The following is a 19902-nucleotide window of genomic DNA, read 5'->3' as shown; positions in this document are numbered from 1 at the left end:
GAGAGAGAGACCCTGACGGAGACAAAGAGAGAGAGAGAGAGGCAGAGAGGGATGGTGGTCAGTTAGTGAGTCATGAATAATTGAATGTGCTTAATGGGAAGAGATATAAAAACTGAAACTGTTTGGCCGCTTTGCAACAGAGACCAAAGAGCTAGCCGTTCCCTCTGTGTGAGTGTGAGTGTGGGCGTGTTTTCATGACTTGTGGGGACATGAATCTGTTTAGACAGTCCCATATTTATGGCCTCACCTTCCTCATGGGGACCAAATTAACATTTTTGGGTGAAGACATGGTTTAACGTTAGTTTTAGGTCGGGGTATGTCTCCAGGAAGTGAATGTAAGTCAATGTTATGTCCCCAAAAGTCATGAAAACACAACTGTATCTACAGCTGAAACCTTTGGCAAAGCAGCAACGTTACATAATAATGACTCCAAGTGGCATCAAGAAATGTCTTCGGCCTCGTCCACACAGGTATTTTTTTAAATTTAATTTTGTTTTCCTTGCTTCTCAGTCCTGTCCACACAAATATTTTAAATACATTTTTTCTCCAGACGAAAAGCAAAAAGATAATTGAAGCGCTACTCGGATCAGCGGAGACATTTGGGAATTTTTGAGGAGCTTTGAGAATGTCGGTTTGATGTGAGGAGAAAGAGTTTAAAAGTCCCAAACTCTTCATCAACACGATTCCTTGTCGGCTCACGTCTGTGCGCCTGTCTTTGTGGAAAGTAAAAACCGAGGCCTCACTCCGTCTTTAGCTGAAGTTATACTTTGAATACGAGAGCGTCTGTGTACCGTCACTTTATTTAGGCTGCGCTGCACTGACGTGTCAAGTCTGCAATCTACTGTGCATGTGTGGAACCCGGAGGCAACCTCCTGATCTGCAGAGTGAAGTCAGAGCTTCATGTGTTAAACCTGCATTCTCTCTAGTGTCCACCAGGGGGCGACTCCTCTGGTTGTGTAGAAGTCTATGAGAAAATGACTCTACTTCTCTCTTGATTTATTACCTCAGTAAACATTGTAAACATGAGTTTATGGTCTCAATCTCTAGTTTCAAGTCTTCTTCAATACAGCATGATGTTCATTTAGTACATGATGGTCCATTTAGAGTCACACAGACCATAAAGCAGGGGATGCTTTAGGGGCGGGGCTACACAGTGATTGACAGGTCTCTACCAGAGACGTATACGGCGTCTCTACGTCACTCCTCCTCAGTCCAGATATGGTCACTTCCTGTTCATCGCTTCCACAAACCAATGGGTGACGTCCACTTCTTACAGTCTACGGCATAACACAGGTTTTCCTCTCTTTGTACTCATGGAACTGAAGTTACATCTCGTAACTATTTTAGTTTTCTGATTCATTTTTCCTTTTTTTGCTGCGACCTATCGAGGCATAACTTTGCCAGCGGTAACTCTGGGTGTTTTTGCAACTTCAGCGTAGAGGATTGTGATGTTTATTCCTCAGGATGTGTAACCACAGAGTGCTGTGGGCGGGACATTGAGCGAGACTACAGAAAGAGAGGCGGCTGCACCAGAGCCAAAGTATAACATCGTAAAAAATCTTTTTTTTAATCAGCAATCGGTTGATGAAATTAACGCATGCAATATTCGTCATAATGCTGAATATCACCAGGCAGCTAAACAGTTGTCCTGCATGTGGCTACCAAGAGCAGTGTTGGAATCTACAGTATTGTCTTTGAATATTGCTTGGAGAAAGTGATAACACAGAAGAGAAAGTGCAAAGACAGAGATTGTGAGACAAAAAGAGCCGGACTACGACGGGGGAGGGATAGTGATGGAGTGTAGGAGGAGAGGCTGATGGGGTGTGATGATTTTTCCTGTCTCTGATGGCTTAGACAGAGCATGTCATTGGTATTTATGGGCTCTGAGAGACCTCACACCCCTAGCAACCAGAGAGAGAGAGAGTATGAAAGGGATGGAGATGAGACAGTAACGGCCATATGAAAAGACAGAAATACATGGAGGAGAGCAACAGAGAAAAGAAGGATCACAAAGGAGGGGAAAGAATCAAAAACTAAAATTATGGAGACTACATGAGATGAAAGACGATGAGAAAATCTAAATTGGAATAAAAAAGGATGTAAGTTAACTCAAATGAAGGGGAATACATTACATATGTCCGCTTGACTCTGCTGTTCTTCTTTGATACTCTTACTCTCTTCTCATCTACTCTTTCCTTTCTTCTTTTTCATGTAACGGATGGATGCCATGTAGAAGGATCTGGATATGCCCTCCAGAGGAACGATAATGCCGGTGAATCCCAGATGCCTCGCTTTATCCAGGAAGAAGACAAACATCTGACATGACATTTAACCTTCACGCACCACTTCCTCCGACAGACCGACTGCAGGGTGACAGGCCGAGTCCTGCCGGTGAACCCATGGACCTGGAAGAGGTGAACCTCTCCTCTTCCACATTTGTCAGGAGATGATCTTCAATGGACGTTACGTTTTTTAATTTTGTGGAGCTTTAGGTTCCGTTGATTTCTCAAGGTTTGGTTCCAAACGGTTTTGTTGATGGAGAAGGTCTGAACTGGTCTCTTTTTCTGCTCAGAAAACTCTTGATTTTGGAGAATTAACCACAGGGGTTCAGATCCCAGGATGTTATTATGAGGCACGACAGGGAAGCCTGTGGTTAGCTCGCTTGTTTTGGAAGTTCTTTGCCGTCTGCATCTCCTCAGCAGCGTCGGATGGAGAACAAAAAAAAAAAGCTTCATGCCGGACAATCTACAGTTTCTCTACAATGATAATGTGCATCTTTAACACAGAGGGACAAATACAGTCTCTGTCAGCGTTGGTCTCCACACCTGCTTCTTGGAAACCAATGTTCTGATCTTCTGCATGGAGTGCAATGAGTGGATACAACTGACGCACTGACAAACGGAAAGACAAACTGTTTTTGTTGAGGGGGGGAAGACAATCTCTCTCTCTCTCTTTATTTGTTCTGTTTTTTAACCGTCATGGGCCTGAACCCCAACAGAAACACCTGACTGAACCAGGGGATGGTCGACGACTCTATAAACCTCTCTGATTGGAGCCAGCGAGGACGAGGTCCATCTTGATCTTTGAATCAGAACTCAAAGAAGAAAAAGTCCTCTCCCCCCCACTTACCTCTGGTGGGGGGGAGGGTGAAGGGTAGTTTAGTTTTTAAGGTGTAGGGTCTTAGGGCCATAGGGTTTACTTTTGTAGTTATTTAGACATTAGGTTTTAGGTTGTAGACTAGATTAGTAGAGTGCATAGTCTGGATAGCCCGCTGACTCATGCAGCATTTCATCTACTGCAGAAGTTAAGCATTCAGCCTCAGGGTGCAACCTGGATCTAACCAACTGTAACAGCCAACAGCATTTGGGCTCTCTAGTTTAGAATTTAGCAGTGAACCTTGGTCGCTGGGCCTTTTCCCAGCTGTTATTGAGCCATTCCTCTGTGCTAATTCTCAGACCTGAAAAGTAATGGATGCTAATCAAGGCCCGGGCCAGGGCAGCCCAGAAAGCCCGAACCGGGCCGTGGAGTACCTTCTTGAACTCAACAACATCATCGAGAGCCAGCAGAAGCTTCTGGAGACTCAGCGGCGCCGAATCGAGGAGCTGGAGGTCCAACTGGACCGGCTCAGCCAGGAGAACAAGGATCTACGTTTGGACCGGCAACCCGTTGCTCCTCCTCCGCCTGCTCCTCCTCCCGAGCCTCCACTCCCTCCTCCTCCTCCGCCGCCTCCGCCGACTCAGACCATACCGACATCCATTTCTGCCAAGAATCACCACCACCAGCACCACCACCACAACAGCCAATACCAAGCTCCACCCCAGCCTCCCTCCTCCATCCCCCTCCACCACAGCCACCACCACCACCAGTACCATCAGCACCACCACCACTCCGCCTCCACCCACCACTCCTACAACAGCTCCAACAGCACCAGTACAACGGCGCTACCGGTCTCCGCTCCGGCTTCCGCCCCAATCTCCATGTCGATCCCCACCCAAATCCCAGCTCCGATCTCCTCCCCAGCTCCGGCTCCACCTCCGCCTCCTCCGATCCCACCCAGGGATCAGCCGCGGGCCCACAGCCGACTGACCCGAATGCCTTCCACCAGCACTGGTACCAACACCAACTTTGTGGAGAAAGAGAAGGAGAGGCTCGAGCGCCTGCACAGAGCCAACTCCTCCAACAACCACCACGCCCACACCCTCCACCACCAGAAATCGTAAGTTACGAGTTTAAGGTTTACTTCCTACAACCAAAGCCAAAGATAACACGAGAGGACGGTAAACCTGATCCCAACAGTGGATTTAAATGAACAAATTTAACCCTCTACCTGCTGGTTGGCAACTTTTTGCTGGCATTGAATGCATGTATCAATGCGCTCCCTCAGAAGAACTCTGTCTTTAAAGCAATGAAATTTCATGGTTGGTACATTCAAATGCTTCTTTAAATACTAAGTTTTGCCATTTCTAATGGGTAACGTTTGCCTCTAAACTACTGTAGGACATTAGCGTTAATATGGCATCCTACATCACAAAATTTCCAAACTCAAACTTGGCTGCCGGTCTGTCAACCTCACTGTCTGATTTGCCAACACTCGTGTATATCTTTGACTTTGATCGCAACTAACTTTGCAGCTTTTCTCACGCAGGTTTTGTGCAAGCCTTGAAATATGTGCCTACGTGTTCAATTCCACCTGGAAACATCTGTTTGCTTGATTCTTCGCTGGCAAAAAAAAAAGAGCAAGCAACAGATTTTAAGGCAAAGCTGTTTTGCTGAATGTGATTTTAAGCGTCTTGGACTTAAACAGATAGGAGAGGTGACATGTAGAAGTCTAACATTGAAGTGTTTCTTCCTCCAAAGGAGCGGGGCCAGCTGATAGCCCTGTGCTTTCTTTCTGTGCTGTGATTGGTGGGCGTACAGGGTTGATAATTATTCATCCTTCTATCAGCTAATAGGGCTACAGAGTGGGAGGTTGTGGTGAGAATTTACATATTGCAGGAGAGCAGGAGTGCACGAGACTCCCGAGACAAGACGAACTAAACGACTACAGCATCTCTTAACGCTGATAATTGGCGGAGCACAGACTGAGCGGTGTCATGTAATGGATACTTTGGCTCAGCGATAGGATTGGTTGTTCTTGCCATGAAGAAAACGTTCTGTTGTCATTTTGTTGCTCTGAATACATTTTTTCAATCAGAAATCATGGTCGCTGCCTGGAGTTGGATTTGTTGCCTGGCAACGCTATCTCAGGAGCGTCCTATCAGGAAGTGTCGAGGACGACGGTTGCCTCCGCGCACGAGGCCGCGTGCTGCTCGTAGGCCACGGGGATGCAGCGCTGCAGTTGTACCGTGCACGCACCAGGCAGCTCCTTTTTGTAACCGCTGACACCGGACCGCTGTCCGTGGGAAAGCGCCGGTCATGGCGACTGCTGTTGCCATGCAACCGTAGAAGGACAACACTCAGTTGAAATGGTTTTTAACCTCGCTCGGTGTTTTGGAAGCGCTTAAAGCTAAGCTCGCGCTGCTGTTGGGGGACGTGGGGGCATTGCCTCTCCTCTCTTCTGCAAACACAGAGAGAGCGAGAGAGACGAGAGATGAAGGCTGGGGAAACGCAGTGATGACTCATGGAGACAGATTTAATAGTACTATTGCTTTGGCTTATAAGCTCTCATACATCTGAGGAATCAAAGCGCAGGGAAAAGAAATAAAAAATCCTCGGAGCCCTGAGTCATGGGACCTTCAGGTACAGCTTATATCGTGAGAAAAAAACTGACCTCCAGCTTGCAAATGATGTACCAGGCAGAAAAACAATGATGGAGTCTGACAGCAGTGGAGATACGGCTGATTCGTTATGAAATCACACTGTACAATCAGGCTGCTCGCTGCTCGCTGAGTGTGATCCAATAAATCCCACACTGCACTGGGGCAGATTATGGAACGGAGAGGCACGACGGCGTGTGGCAGGAGCTGCCCACACCGGTTTCTGGGTGATTTTGTATTGGGCATGATGCAGCAAAATGTAAAACACCCTCACACAGATTTACCTCGCAGCACCTCAGGCTGAAGCAGTAAAAACAAGGAGGCAGTAAATATTGTAGGACATGAAGGAGCAGTTGAAACGTTTCATCTGAAGGGTTCTGAACTTTTGAGTGTTGAGTGTTTTAAACTTCTGTCACACAGATATTTTCTCTAAATAGATTTAATTTATGGTTGCCATATTGCAGTGAAAAGCAGATCAAACTTTAGGTCCATGGTCCTGTTTTGCTACAAAGGAGGTTCAAACGCCTGCATTTGTGAACATTGAGCTTTACACTCGGTTGTTTATAGTTCTCTTATCGTAGCCATTTTGAAATTAACATACCGATGACATTTAGAGGGTTTTTTAAGGGTTTGTAGTTCAAAAAAATCCAGGTCGTCTTTGCCTACGGCATGTGGCAAAGGTTCTGCATGTCCTAGGAATCGGGGCTTAAGGCCAATGGCGTCCCGTGGTCCCAGGGAAAAAAACAGTAAGCAAAAGGTAACAAAGGAGTGTATCTTGAAGTAGATTGTTGTTTAGTTTGTGATTTTTATATTTTATCCAGAATCGTGGAAGTTCACCGTTATTGGTACTAAAATTCTCAGGTTTCGTGTCGTCCTTTCTTTTAAGGAAACTTAATGCTTTGAAAAACTCAATATGGCTTTAAAGTGACATAAAATCATGGATGCCGCAAAGGGGAGCAGCTCGGTGATTGGCAGCACATGAACTCATCACAGCGCTTTCACTTTAAGTGTCAACTACACACACAGCAGCCTGAACTTGAATTAGACATTTTAACTGAAGTGTAATAAAAAATGCAAAACGTCGGTATGATCCTAAACGTTTTCAATTAAAGATTCAAGAGTGAAGACGAGGAAACGAGTGAACTCACCGTCCTGTCGCCTCGTGTTCAGCAACATCTCAGGGTGGACGTTTATGAACAGAATGACAAACTGCACACAAAGTATAATAGCTATGATTTACTCTGACCACAGTTTCAGCCTGTGTTCAAATGGCACACTGTGGTTTACCCACAGATATATGTAGTCATTATTATAATTGCAAATCTAGGAGCACAACCTCTGCTGGTACGATGATTATAGAAACCTTTAGATGATACGAACGCGTGACGGTGCCATAACCATCATTAGACATCGGTGCTGTGACAGCTCATTGATCGTATTGAAGGGGAAGACTGATGGAGAGAAGTTACGGTAATGAACAGGGAGAGAGAGAGATGTTGTTCTGCAGTGTGGGTGTGGAGGAGTCAGAGGAGTCAGATCTGTAGGATTCACATGGATGAAGAGAGGAGGAATTTAAAGAGGACGAATCATTCACTTTTCTGTTCTCTTCTCCAGATTCCCTCTTCATGTCCTTCCTTCTTTTCGATCTTTTCGATCAAAAGATTGCTTTAAGATGTGTTATTCAGCGCTCGTTTTAACTAAGCTCCACCCTCTAGTGTCACTTCTGGTTGCACAAAACAAGATGGCGACATCCAATATGCCGAACTTGTGGCGTCAGTCTACAGACCGATGGATGACATCGCGGTGACTACGTCCACTTCTTATATACGGTCTATGGTATGAAACAAAAAAAGTCAAAGTCAAATACAACTAATCATATGAATAGATTTGATTTATTCTTTATTTTATTTAGTTTGACCTGATCACAGTGAGATCCAGACCATGATGATCTAATGGCCACCGGTTCTGTGCGCTGTGTGTATTTTCCGACAATAGATATCCGTGATGTTTCTTTTATTTAAGCCCTTTGCTGCTCGCAGCAACACAAAAGTGGACACGATGTCGACAGGATTTTAATTTTGGACTTCAGATATCATCTCTCTTTCTCTCGCTTTGACCCTGTTTTTGTAAACAGCTGCTGACATCTCGTCCTCTGTGTGCTGATGATGATAACAGGAGTGTAAATGAGCTCGGTCAGCAGCACTGCTGCACCAGGTGTGCGTGTGCGTGTGTGTGTGTGTGTGCGTGTGCGGTTTTAGTTCAGTGTCCTGGAAACAATCCTGTGAAGTGTAGAGGCTCACCCAGCGTCCTCAATGTGTTAAATTCATGAACAATAATCTCACGGTGCGTGTATGCGCGTGTAAGCAAGCAAGCTAAAAGTCTTGTCTCAGTAGTTTATCGGAGGTCGACTAAAAGCACCTCATCAGCGCTGACTGGTGCCGGATACTCCTGAGCTAAAACATGCTTCCAACAACAAAACGGCACCAATCAAACCGCTCAGATCAGGCAGGAGGCCGATTACAGACGAGCACGCGGGTCTTTTTAATGAGGTCGGCTCACACAGAGTGCTGCACACGTACGTTGTTGGAAACCTTCCACTTCTCATATTTCCTGGTCAGCAGAGGCTGATGTGTAACGAGGAATCTTGGGTTTTATAACTTTCACACAGTGATTTATTTACTTGTTAAAATCACGTTACAGGTTTGGATTTAATTCAAGCCGTTCAGCTGATCAGTATCTAAATTAAACTTCAACTTGATGCAGGCTGTATTGGTGATTATCAAACCAGCGTCACCCTGCATGGTGACCAGCAGGGGGCGACTCCTCTGGTTGTATAGAAGTCTATGAGAAAATGACTCTACTTCTCTCTTGATTTATTACCTCAGTAAACATTGTAAACATGAGTTTATGGTCTCAATCTCTAGTTTCAAGTCTTCTTCAATACAGCATGATGTTCATTTAGTAAATGATGGTCCATTTAGAGTCAAACAGACCATAACTTAACTCACAGAGCTGTTTGCAAAGATTGTAAAGGCCTTTTCACACCTGGAAATAAACGAAGAAACGACCAGAATATCGAATATTTATTGACTATTTTTTATTCAACTGGTTTAATAATCCATGACTGGACTAAACCGAGTCTATATGGGTTTATTATACGTAATACACGGCCTTTGATATAAAAGATAAAGACAATAGTCAGATAATACTGGGGCTCCCTGGGTTTCTCAAGTTTACGTCTTCGTCTCTCTCTGGTTTCTTTCTGGTCTGAGAGAAACATCTTCATAAAACAGCTCGTCACAGTCTGCAAAGACAATCATTTAAAATCCCTTTTTTATAACTGAAATTAACTTTTAATGCATTACACCATTTCTTAAATAATTTCCAGTCCAGTTTAGTCAGAAAAAACTCAAAACCTCTTAATCAAACTTGTCCCCTCCGGCTCACCGTAGTCACCCTGCAACTCACACAATCTAATTAGAGAGAGTGTGTATAGGTGTGTGTGTGTGTGTGTGTCAACATCTAGGTCAGCTGTAGAATGATTACACCATCAATCAACAAGACTGATCTCATCTCACACACACACACACACACACACACACACACACACACACACACACACACGGTCAGTAAATCGTGCACAGCGTCACGTCTCTCCCTCCCCCCGTCAGTCCGTCTGTCTCTTATATTTCGCAACATGGAAATGAGACACGGAGCCGGCTGGTGGTGGTGAAGGTGGAGCCCTCCTCCTCCTCCTCCTCCTCCTCCTCCTCCTCCAGGAGGAGGGGACAAATGCTGCGTTGTCATGGCAACAGCTGGGTATAAGCTGAGGAGGAAGGAGAAGGTGCCCTAGGTTTCATAACAGCAGACGCACTCGGCTCCTCTTCAGCTTGTTTTTTTTTATTTATTTGTTTTCTCTCCATCCACTCGCTCACACACACACATTTGCATTTTCAGCTCAGTCGCTGTGATGCAGAGCGACGTCGCTGTGACCGAGCAGAAAATGTAGACCAATCATCAAACGGATGCTAAACGTGCTAACGTGCTAACTTACCACATTGAGGCCAAAATGTGGTCTTTTATAGAATAATATTCTTGAGAGCCGCTGTTTCCATAGTTCCCTGCTCTAATCTTCCACTCACTGTAAATGATCTCAACGTTCCTCAAAATAGAAACACTTTATTTCATTGTTAACTTAAGAGGGATATAACGCACAATCCATGTGTTGGACCAGATATAGCTACAGATCTACTTTCATCTGTGGTTGATCAGAATCAAACGTACCTTTGCACATACAAGGAATTTGGCTTTTGGGATTTGTGTGCGACAATAAACATAAGCAATAGTTTCAGACGTCATTTAAGAATAAAAAATATGAACATTGACAATAGAATAAATAAACTTATTAAAGTGTCAAGTGTATATTTAAAGTGAAGATTAATAATGACACAGTTACTGAGATAAAAGAGCCATTGCAGGAAATCAAAACCCCTACCGGCAGCAATCTCAACACCTTTAAAGTAACAAATAAATACAAGTATGAAAACTAAGAAGCTGGTTTTTACCAAATGACTGGAGGTTAAAGGACCTTTTGTCAGCTCTAAATACTACAATACCCATGAGCCTCAGCGCCCGCTGCTATGGAAAAGAAGCCATCAGTTGTTTGTTCTGTGCAACACTTTCATGATGTAATGAGCACCGCAGGAGCACCAGTGCAACTTTTAGTCTTCAGGAATCGTTTATTTTGTCTTTATTCATGTGTTCATTCATATTTGTTTTGACATAATCTGCTGTTGAAAAGGAAGTAATCGGCTGTTTTATCAATGTTTTTGTTTTTCCCTTCGTTTTATAAAACGGTTTAATTTTGACACAAAATATAATATTTACATGTGAAATAGTTTAAATGAAATGATTCAAACTTCCGAAATATGAACTTTTGTCCAGTGTGAACTGAGGAATATGTGACTTAAAATATCACTAATAATAACCCCGCCTGTGTTCACCTGAGTGAAAAACATTTGTAAACGTTTAGTTGCATAAAGGCGCTTTTATGCGTGTGTGAAGTCCTGCTGTAAAGGCTGATACCTGGCAGCAGATCTCACAGCACACAGATGGCACCGAGAATATTCTGGCAGCCGGCTGATGTGACGATGTGAGTTCTATTTTTCACGGCTCTGTACTGAACAGCTGACTAAAAGGAAAAGATGGAGGGGAGGGGAGAGGAGAGGAGAGGAGAGGAGAGGAGGGGAGGAGGGCAGGGGAGGAGATGAGAGGAGGAGGGAGGGGCTGTAAACATGTGAATACCAGAATATATATATATAGTACAAAAAGCCTCCATTTTTTTCCAACATTGGTCTTCTGGAAATCACAGTCTTCTGGAAATGATGCTCTGTGTGTCTTTGTGAGTGTGTTTTACCTGCCATGTGGGGACACTGTCACATTGTGGGGACTCATCTTTTTTCTTCTTAATTAATTGTCTTTTTTTCTCACAATATAAGAACCGATAATAGTATTGATAAGGAACCGTACCGATAAGCAGTATTCATCTACTAATATAGATAAAATCCTAACGAAACACATTCGTAGTCATGAAAACACAACTGTGTCTGTGTGTGTGTAGGCGTTTTACCAGTCTTGTGGGGACTTGCCTTTTTTGGGGGGACATTTTAGTGTGATGACTTGGTTTAAGGTTTTGGTAAAGTTAGATTTAGGATTAAGATTAGACTGGTAGCGGTTATGGTTACGGTTAGGGTACATCTCCAGGAAATTAATGTCAATGTGATGTCCCCCAAAAGTCATGAAAACACAACTGTGCATGTGTGCGTGTGTTTGTATTGAGGCCAGCAGTGCAGTATCTCCTGTGTCGTTGGTAGAAAATGTCTGCTGCTCTGCGTCTCGGTCTGATGACATCGTCGGTAATCCATCCACACTACCGCAAAACCCGAGAGGACGGCCGCGCTGCATGCTGGGAAAGAAGCTGCCAGCGAAAAACATCTTCAGCTGCTCACTGTCATCAAAGATACCCGACACAGTGGCGGAGCTAGTGAGGGATTACGTGTTTGTTCTTCACAGAACTTTACTTCTATACTTCCACACTCTAGTTAGGGATGTTCTTTATTACCCAGAATGCCTGTTGATAATTCCCTGAGACTGTTAAGTATAAGCGTGTACGTGAACAAGACTAGCAGGTGAAGGGTGAACACATTTACTGAGTTTTCTATAAATATAATACAACTGCTATTAGTTGACTTTAATTCATGTGAAATATTATTGAGTGACTCAGTTTCTCCGTTTCAAATTAGGAGGGATTAGTTTTATGTGACATCTATTACGTTTTCTGACGTCATCGCAATAAAAAAAAAACATACAAATTTCTGAACAAAATCCTTAATTTGAATATAGTTATTCAGCATATTAAATGAGTTCATCTTTTTTCATCAACCAACTTTCCTTAATGAATAAAACGTGTGAGTTTCGTCAACATAAATAAAGTGATTGCGTCATAAAGTGATGACTTAACAACGCTTTTGGATTTAATGTTTGGATGGGAAACAATCCTACGCAGCCAACACTGGAGTCCAACTCTACAAATAGTACAATACTAATAATAATGTAGTGCAGCCTGATATTTATCTCACACTGTGCACAAATACTGGCATTTCACACAATGTGGCCTAAGTAGTCTACTATTTTTGAGTGAAGACAAAAACATATTTTTAAAAATAATTTATGCACAAACATTTGTATATATTACAGTCTGTTGTTATGGTTTTAGTTATACATGTTGAATCTAGTTTTGGCCACCTGACGCGCCCCCCCTTGTGATCTTTGTCTATTCCCAGAGCTTTAAAGACGCTACAGCGGCGTGTTTAGCCTGTTCATGATGTCGAGCAACAGCACAATGCAAATATGAAACGCTCTTATGTTGTTGGTCCAACATAAACCAGACCACAGGGACGTTTTTACCATGTAGTCAACATGTGTGCTGCTGCAGTTAATGAAAGATCTTATGGTGTGTTTTTTGTGTAAAGAGTTTAGTGACGAGATGAAACATTGTGCCTATCTGCCACAGCTGTACGTTGTTCTATCTGCCACAGCTGTACGTTGTTCTATCTGCCACAGCTGTACGTTGTTACGGTGCTTTTTAAAGTTGATATGAAGACAGTGAACTATGGTATCTGCATACACTGCATATATAAGAAGTGGATATAGTGGACTGATGTTTTGAAGCCTCTAGTTTGGCGATTTGGTCGTTGCCCTCTTGGATTACGGCCGCCGCCATCTTGTTTCTTTTGCAGCCAGTGAACAGGAAGTGAGGCCTGACGTGAGACGTTAGACGAGTAGACCACCAATGTCGAATGTTAAGATTACGTCACACCACATCACGAGAGCCGTACAGGCAGTAACATCGAGGAGTTACTGAAGACTGAAGCTGAAGGACCGAGCCATAGTGACAACTTTACTTAATGCACGTATCCGATGTTTATGGGTTAAGAGTGGGCGGTGACAATAAGAAAAGAATACAGTATGTATTTTATTTTCAAATGACAATGTGGCCAGTGCATTTTAGTTAAGTGTTCAGTGACACAATGAGAATACGCACTTTATTTTCATAACATTTTTAAATGTGTGTTCTCTGCTCAGTGACCGGTTGAAGTAGTTTAATAAAACTTGTCCACTGAGTTATCACTATCATGTGTTGATGATGTACCTATTTGATGATCCAGGTCTTAGACAGCAAGTTGTATTTTCAGCTATTTTATTACATTTTAAGTATAAAAAAATAACAATATAGCGTGATTTATTATATGTTGAGGTGCTTGCAAATATACAGCCCTAATAGTGACTACATCCGCTTCTCATATACAGTCTATACATTAGAGATCAACCTCCTGCTGTATCTGTGATCATACCTGCATATCACTCGTCGGTGCTCTTCTTGTGGTTGAACCAGAGTGAACTCACACACAGAACCTGGTGACAGACCTACAGATCACTTTTTTTTGGGGGGGGGGGGTGGAGGATTTGAATTGATGTTTTAGGTGAACTGACCCTTTGAAATACAGTAGATACCCTGGAGACCTGGTTTGGTGGTTGAATGTGAGCTACAGCATCTGCTAGCTGTTCAGAGAGTGTGACAGCAGCAGCTCGGTGCTACGTCTGTGTGTGTGTGTGTGTGTGTGTGTGTGTGTGTGTGTGTGTGTGTGTGTGTGTGTGTGTGTGTGTGTGTGTGTGTGTGTGTGTGTGTGTGTGTGTGTGTGTGTGTGTGTGTGTGTGTGGGCTGCATCAGTGCTTTCTGCCGCAGGCTTGTTGAATGGAGCTGCGCTGTAGTTAAATATCAGCAGCCTAGTCTGCACCGGAGTGTGTGTGTGTTTGTGTTAGTATTTGGTCCTCTGCCACTGCGTCGCTGTGCGTGCATGCACTCGCTGCAGTGTGTGTGTGTATGTGTGTATGTGTGTATGTGTGTGTGTGTGTGTGTGTGTGTGTGCTGCAGGGGAAACTAGGCTAGCTGATATGAATAGAGAAGTGATGAATTACCTCTCAGAGCCGAGCCGCAGGACAACACCCTGGGGTCCAGCTCTCTGTGTGTGTGTGTGTGTGTGTGTGTGTGTGTGTGTGTGTGTGTGTGTGTGTGTGTGTGTGTCAGCTCAGGCAGTATGGGCCAAAGCAAGATGCGTTCGTTTACTGTGGAGAGATAAAGGTTGAGCTCCTACATGTGGATCCTGCCTCCTAAATGAATTAAAGATGTTCTCATCATTCTCTTTGTTAACTACCAGATGCAACATGTTGATTAGCGATTAGTCTTTGTGCTAAGCTAAGCTAACAACAGCCAGACGTGAGAGTGATATCAAGTGTATTTCCCGACATGTTGAACTTTTACTATTCATTTTAGACCAGAGATAGAAATCCACTGCGTCTTCCACCAATTGCATTGAAATGTCTTTAAACAAAGATCTGAACAGAGCGATGAGTAAAACTGTTTCAATGTTCATGAGACTTTAATGATTCAAAGGTATTGATCTGCTGTTGGTGCACACTTGCAAGCTTTTCCTTTACAAGTTTATAAAGTAAAAGTATTTTTAAATATACAAGCAACATTCTTTACTTTAAAGAAATATCCAACCCACCTTTCTCTGAATCATCTAAAGCGTCAGTGTGGGGAGTTCATTGTGAGCATCATAAGCACACAACGTCTATAAAGTCGACAAACAGACATTAATGATAGAAGCCGGCAATAAATAGTTAAAAAATGATTTTGTACATTTTGTTTCAGTCTCTCCTGAGTTTGTATTATCTGCCCTTGAAAGAACATTTATGGTGAAGAATGACTTCATCATCAATATGTAATAATCAACTTATCAAGTCATTGGGTTTTTTAAATGGAGATTTTTTTAAAGTGGTATAATTGATTTTGTGAATGCTTTCACTGTGTGTGTGTGTGTGTGTGTGTGTGTGTGTGTGTGTGTGTGTGTGTGTGTGTGTGTGTGTGTGTGTGTGTGTGTGTGTGTGTGTGTGTGTGTGTGTGTGTGCGTGCGTGCGTTTGGACTCTCCAGATGTAACCTATTGGAAATAGTAAATCAACTGTGAGCAGCAGCAGTGGAGGATCTAAAACACACACACTCACACACACACACACACACTCATGCACGAAGTCCTTGTTACCGTGACAACATGTTTCTTCATTTGAAACGGTTGCCCTTAACAACACTGTTGGCATGGCCTCCTTTTCTGGAGCAACTAAAACTGAAATGCAGCATCTCTCCCTCTGATGATCTCTGTATCGCTCCGTCTGTGTCATTTTGATTCTGTGGGTTGAGGATGAACTGTTGAGGATGAACTGTTGAGGATGAACTGTTGAAGATGAACTGATGAGGATGAACTGTTGAGGATGAACTGTTGAGGATGAACTGATGAGGATGAACTGTTGAGGATGAACTGTTGAGGATGAACTGTTGAGGATGAACTGTTGAGGATGAACTGATGAGGATGAACTGTTGAGGATGAACTGTTGAGGATGAACTGATGAGGATGAACTGTTGAGGATGAACTGTTGAGGATGAACTGATGAGGATGAACTGTTGAGGATGAACTGTTGAGGATGGACGTTTAGGATGAACTGTTGAGGATGAACTGTTGAGGATGAACATTGAAGATGAACTGTTGAGGATGAACTGTTGAGGATGAACTGTTGAGGATGAACTGATGAGGATGAACTGTTGAGGATGAACTGTTGAGGATGAACTGATGAGGATGAACTGTTGAGGATGGACGTTTAGGATGAACTGTTGAGGATGAACGTTGAGGATGAACTGTTGAGGATGAACTGTTGAGGATGAACTGTTGAGGATGAACTGTTGAGGATGAACTGTTGAGGATGAACTGATGAGGATGAACTGTTGAGGATGAACTGTTGAGGATGAACTGATGAGGATGAACTGTTGAGGATGGACGTTTAGGATGAACTGTTGAGGATGAACTGTTGAGGATGAACATTGAAGATGAACTGTTGAGGATGAACGTTGAGGATGAACTGTTGAGGATGAACTGTTGAGGATGAACTGTTGAGGATGAACTGATGAGGATGAACTGTTGAGGATGAACTGTTGAGGATGAACGTTGAGGATGAACGTTGAGGATGAACTGTTGAGGATGAACTGTTGAGGATGAACTGATGAGGATGAACTGTTGAGGATGAACTGATGAGGATGAACTGTTGAGGATGAACTGTTGAGGATGAACTGTTGAGGATGAACGTTGAGGATGAACGTTGAGGATGAACTGTTGAGGATGAACTGTTGAGGATGAACTGATGAGGATGAACTGTTGAGGATGAACTGTTGAGGATGAACTGTTGAGGATGAATGTTGAGGATGAACTGTTGAGGATGAACTGTTGAGGATGAACTGTTGAGGATGAACTGTTGAGGATGAACTGTTGAGAAAGTGTTGCCACCTGCACAGACTCATTGGATGATCAGGTCACTAACACACCAACAGAAACCCAGACAGAGCAGGATTCACACAAAAACAACAGCTGACAAAATATTTGTGAGTCTCTTTTTAGAGTTTTAATGCTCGATGTCCAAAAACCAGAGAGCTGATGGCGAACACACACACACACACACACACACACACACACACACACACACACACACACACACACACACACCTGTTGAGGTCAATTGAGCATCTGTTGACATGGTCATCTCTAGGGCTGTACCATATTCATTCTTAACAAATAACGAAATATTCTGCTTCAATCTAAATTTGCTGGCGTTTCAAAAACAACATACTCACTGCAGTCTAACAGCAACATAAACTACATTTATATAACCACAATAACACCAAATCAAGTGTTTCCTATTTCTGTAGATTGATGACGACATAAAATATAACGACAGGAATTAAAAAATCTCAATAGAATAGCTCAATAGAAGCTTTGAACGTAAAACATCTGCGCCCTGGTCAATTCTCTGCATCAAGCTCTCGTTTACTTTACAGATACCGTCGTAGTTTCGACCATAAACGTTGACAACTGGCGATCCAGCTGCGTTATTCCCGTGACACACGGCAGCGTCCGGGAAACCAAAGTGAGCCCAATCGTCTGGTGACCTGTCCAGGTGTTGGTGTGCGAGTCTGTGTTGTAGAATAGCAATAAATGAACCTCGAATGAAGAGAAATAAAAAATTGTAACAGCCAGAATCCCCTCGCTAGCAGTGTTACTCAGCAACAGGAGAGAGTCCAGCACCTCTCCAGGTGGTTTGGCTCCGGACCCAATGCCATGTAAACGAGTAGTCCAACTGTATCCAGCTTGTACTGCTCTACCTCCCGCACCAGCTCCAGATCGTTTCCCCAACAGAGAGTTAACGTTCCACATCCCTCAAACTGCCAATGCGTGTGTGTGTGTGTGTGTGTGTGTGTGTGTGTGTGTGCGTGTGTGATGTGTTATGACAGGCTGGCTGGCATGTGGCAGTGACTCAGCGACAGGCGGACGTTCGATGATCTAACGAGATTGTAATCAGATTAGAGCGGCCTGTAATCTGACTGAGCCGAGCTGACAGGGCCCATCTGAGGACAGGATGAGGCATGATGGGTAATGACGAGTCTGTCTCTTTAAGCGTCTGGGTCTTCGTCCCGGTTCTTCAGCAGTATTTGGTCTAATTGTAGATTTTGAAATGACTCAAGATATTTTGCAGCATATAACACTCGTTATTAATCGTTTGACCCAAAGCTTTGTGCAAAAAAGCCAAACTTTATGTAAACTTTTAGGAACTTTTTAAGTAATGATAGGGTCAAAGACAAAGTGTGTGTGTGTCATCGTGTGTGTGTGTGTGTGTGTGTGGTGAGAGGGACAAACCGTGACAGAGAGTGATGATACGGTCAAGTTAAGAGAGAGAGGAGATATCAGAGAGTGAGAGACCTACAGTGGAGTGATAGTGGGAGAGAGTGAGAGACTGTGTGTGTGTGTGTGTGTGTGTGTGTGTGTGTTTAGAGGTGTGAAATGTAGCTTTCACAGCCATGCATCACACTTTATCTGAAAGCTACCAACAGTGATGGAGAGAGCTCCAGTTACTATCCAATCAGCTATGGAAACAAAGTCGGGTCAAGTATTGCAGCTGTGCATATCAAACTGTTTGAACACTGTTTGTATGGTGTAAGGTTAGCAGTTAGTCAGCACACACACACACACACACACACACACGGAGCATCATTATTCACTTATTTTGAGACATAACAGCTGTTAAAGCAGCACAGAGCTCTACTCATCCATCTCATCTCAATGGTCGATAGCTCACACGACGTGTTGTTACATCTTCTTGTATCGGTGTTCGAAGGTTAAACAGGAAGTTAAAGAATTTAAATTTCATTTTGACCTCAAAGTGACAGATTTCAGTCCTGGTTGGTTTGGCGACACCATGTTCACTTGTTCAGAGACAATAATTTTGTCTTTTTCGCGTCCCTCGACACAACTTTTTTTGATTAATCAGCAAATCATTCAAAACTAGGATGTCGAGTTGACACATATTTGCATCTTTGCATTGACTTTGTATGTAACGGTGCAGTGCGAACTATTGACTGTATATAAAAAGTGGACGTAGTCATCGTGACGTCACCTACTGGTTTGTGGACTGTTGTTATGAATCATTGGTGCGATTTTGCTGTCGCCATCTTGGATTACGGCCGTCACCATCTTGGCTCTTTTGCAACCAGTGAACAGGAAGTGACCACATCTGGACTGAGGAGGAGTGACGTAGAGACGCCCTATACGTCTCTGGTAGAGACCTGTCAATCACTGTGTAGCCCCGCCCCTAAAGCATCCCCTGCTTTATGGTCTGTTTGACTCTAAAAGGACCATCATTTACCCCCTGGTGGACATTAGAGAGAATGCAGCTTTAACACATGAAGCATCGGCTTCACTCAGCAGAACCGGAGGTTGCCGCCTGTTTTTTTTATTCTGTCTGTGTGCTAAGCTAGGCTAAACATGGAAAAACAAAGAAAAACTGATATTTGTGTATATCTGTCATTAACTGTAGTTTATTTGTGTTTGGAGCGCCGTCTCCTGGCACATGTGAACCTCATATCACCAAGAATAACTTAAGGAAACGTGAGCAGTACTGATACGAAAAGTTGTGAAATTGGGTCGAACAATCACCTCCAACATGATGTCATTAGTTTGGAGTAATTAGATCGAGGTAGCACTTAATTCAACAATGATGCATTGATTATTGATCTAAAAATAACTGATTGTGGCAGTCTGACCTGTCACATTCTGCAGCACTAGTCTCTCTCTCTCTCTCTCTCCCTCTGTTTGTATCTGTGTCTCTCGCTCTCTGCAGTATGGAAGCAGTATGGTAATGAATTGCTCCAGTCTGCTCTGCAGTGGCATCTTGTTCACTCCATACTAATACAACTGGTACACTGCCTGGGTAGAGAGACGGTGTGGGGGGGGGGGATTGCTTTTTTTATTTTTGGGGGCAGAAAGAAGAAAGATGGGGGGAGAGTGAGAGATATGTTTCCCTTAATGCATAAGTTCCTGACCTTTTTATGACTCTGGGCCCTTTTAGGTCTGAAAGTATTTGTTACTACTACTTCTTTAGAGATTTAGAGATTTCTTTGCTGTTTTTTGGCTTCTTGGTTCGGGATTG

At 43.4% G+C, this 19902-nt stretch overlaps 1 protein-coding gene across 1 annotated transcript in view; it reads left to right on the top strand.

The window, feature by feature from the left end:
• Positions 1-3467: 3467 nt before the first annotated feature.
• Positions 3468-19902, top strand: part of LOC306710959 (IQ motif and SEC7 domain-containing protein 2-like) — a gene marked incomplete at both ends in the record, with an annotated part of 111840 nt that continues 95405 nt past the window's right edge. The window contains one exon of the mRNA XM_079179708.1: positions 3468-4216. Coding sequence (XP_079035834.1) covers positions 3468-4216 — 749 coding nt within the window. The remainder of the gene's footprint in view (positions 4217-19902) is intronic.

The sequence above is a fragment of the Pholis gunnellus genome, assembly GCF_910591455.1.
Source record: "Pholis gunnellus genome assembly, chromosome: 2".
Taxonomy (NCBI): Eukaryota; Metazoa; Chordata; class Actinopteri; order Perciformes; family Pholidae; genus Pholis; species Pholis gunnellus.
This window is presented reverse-complemented; position numbering and strand designations above follow the sequence as displayed.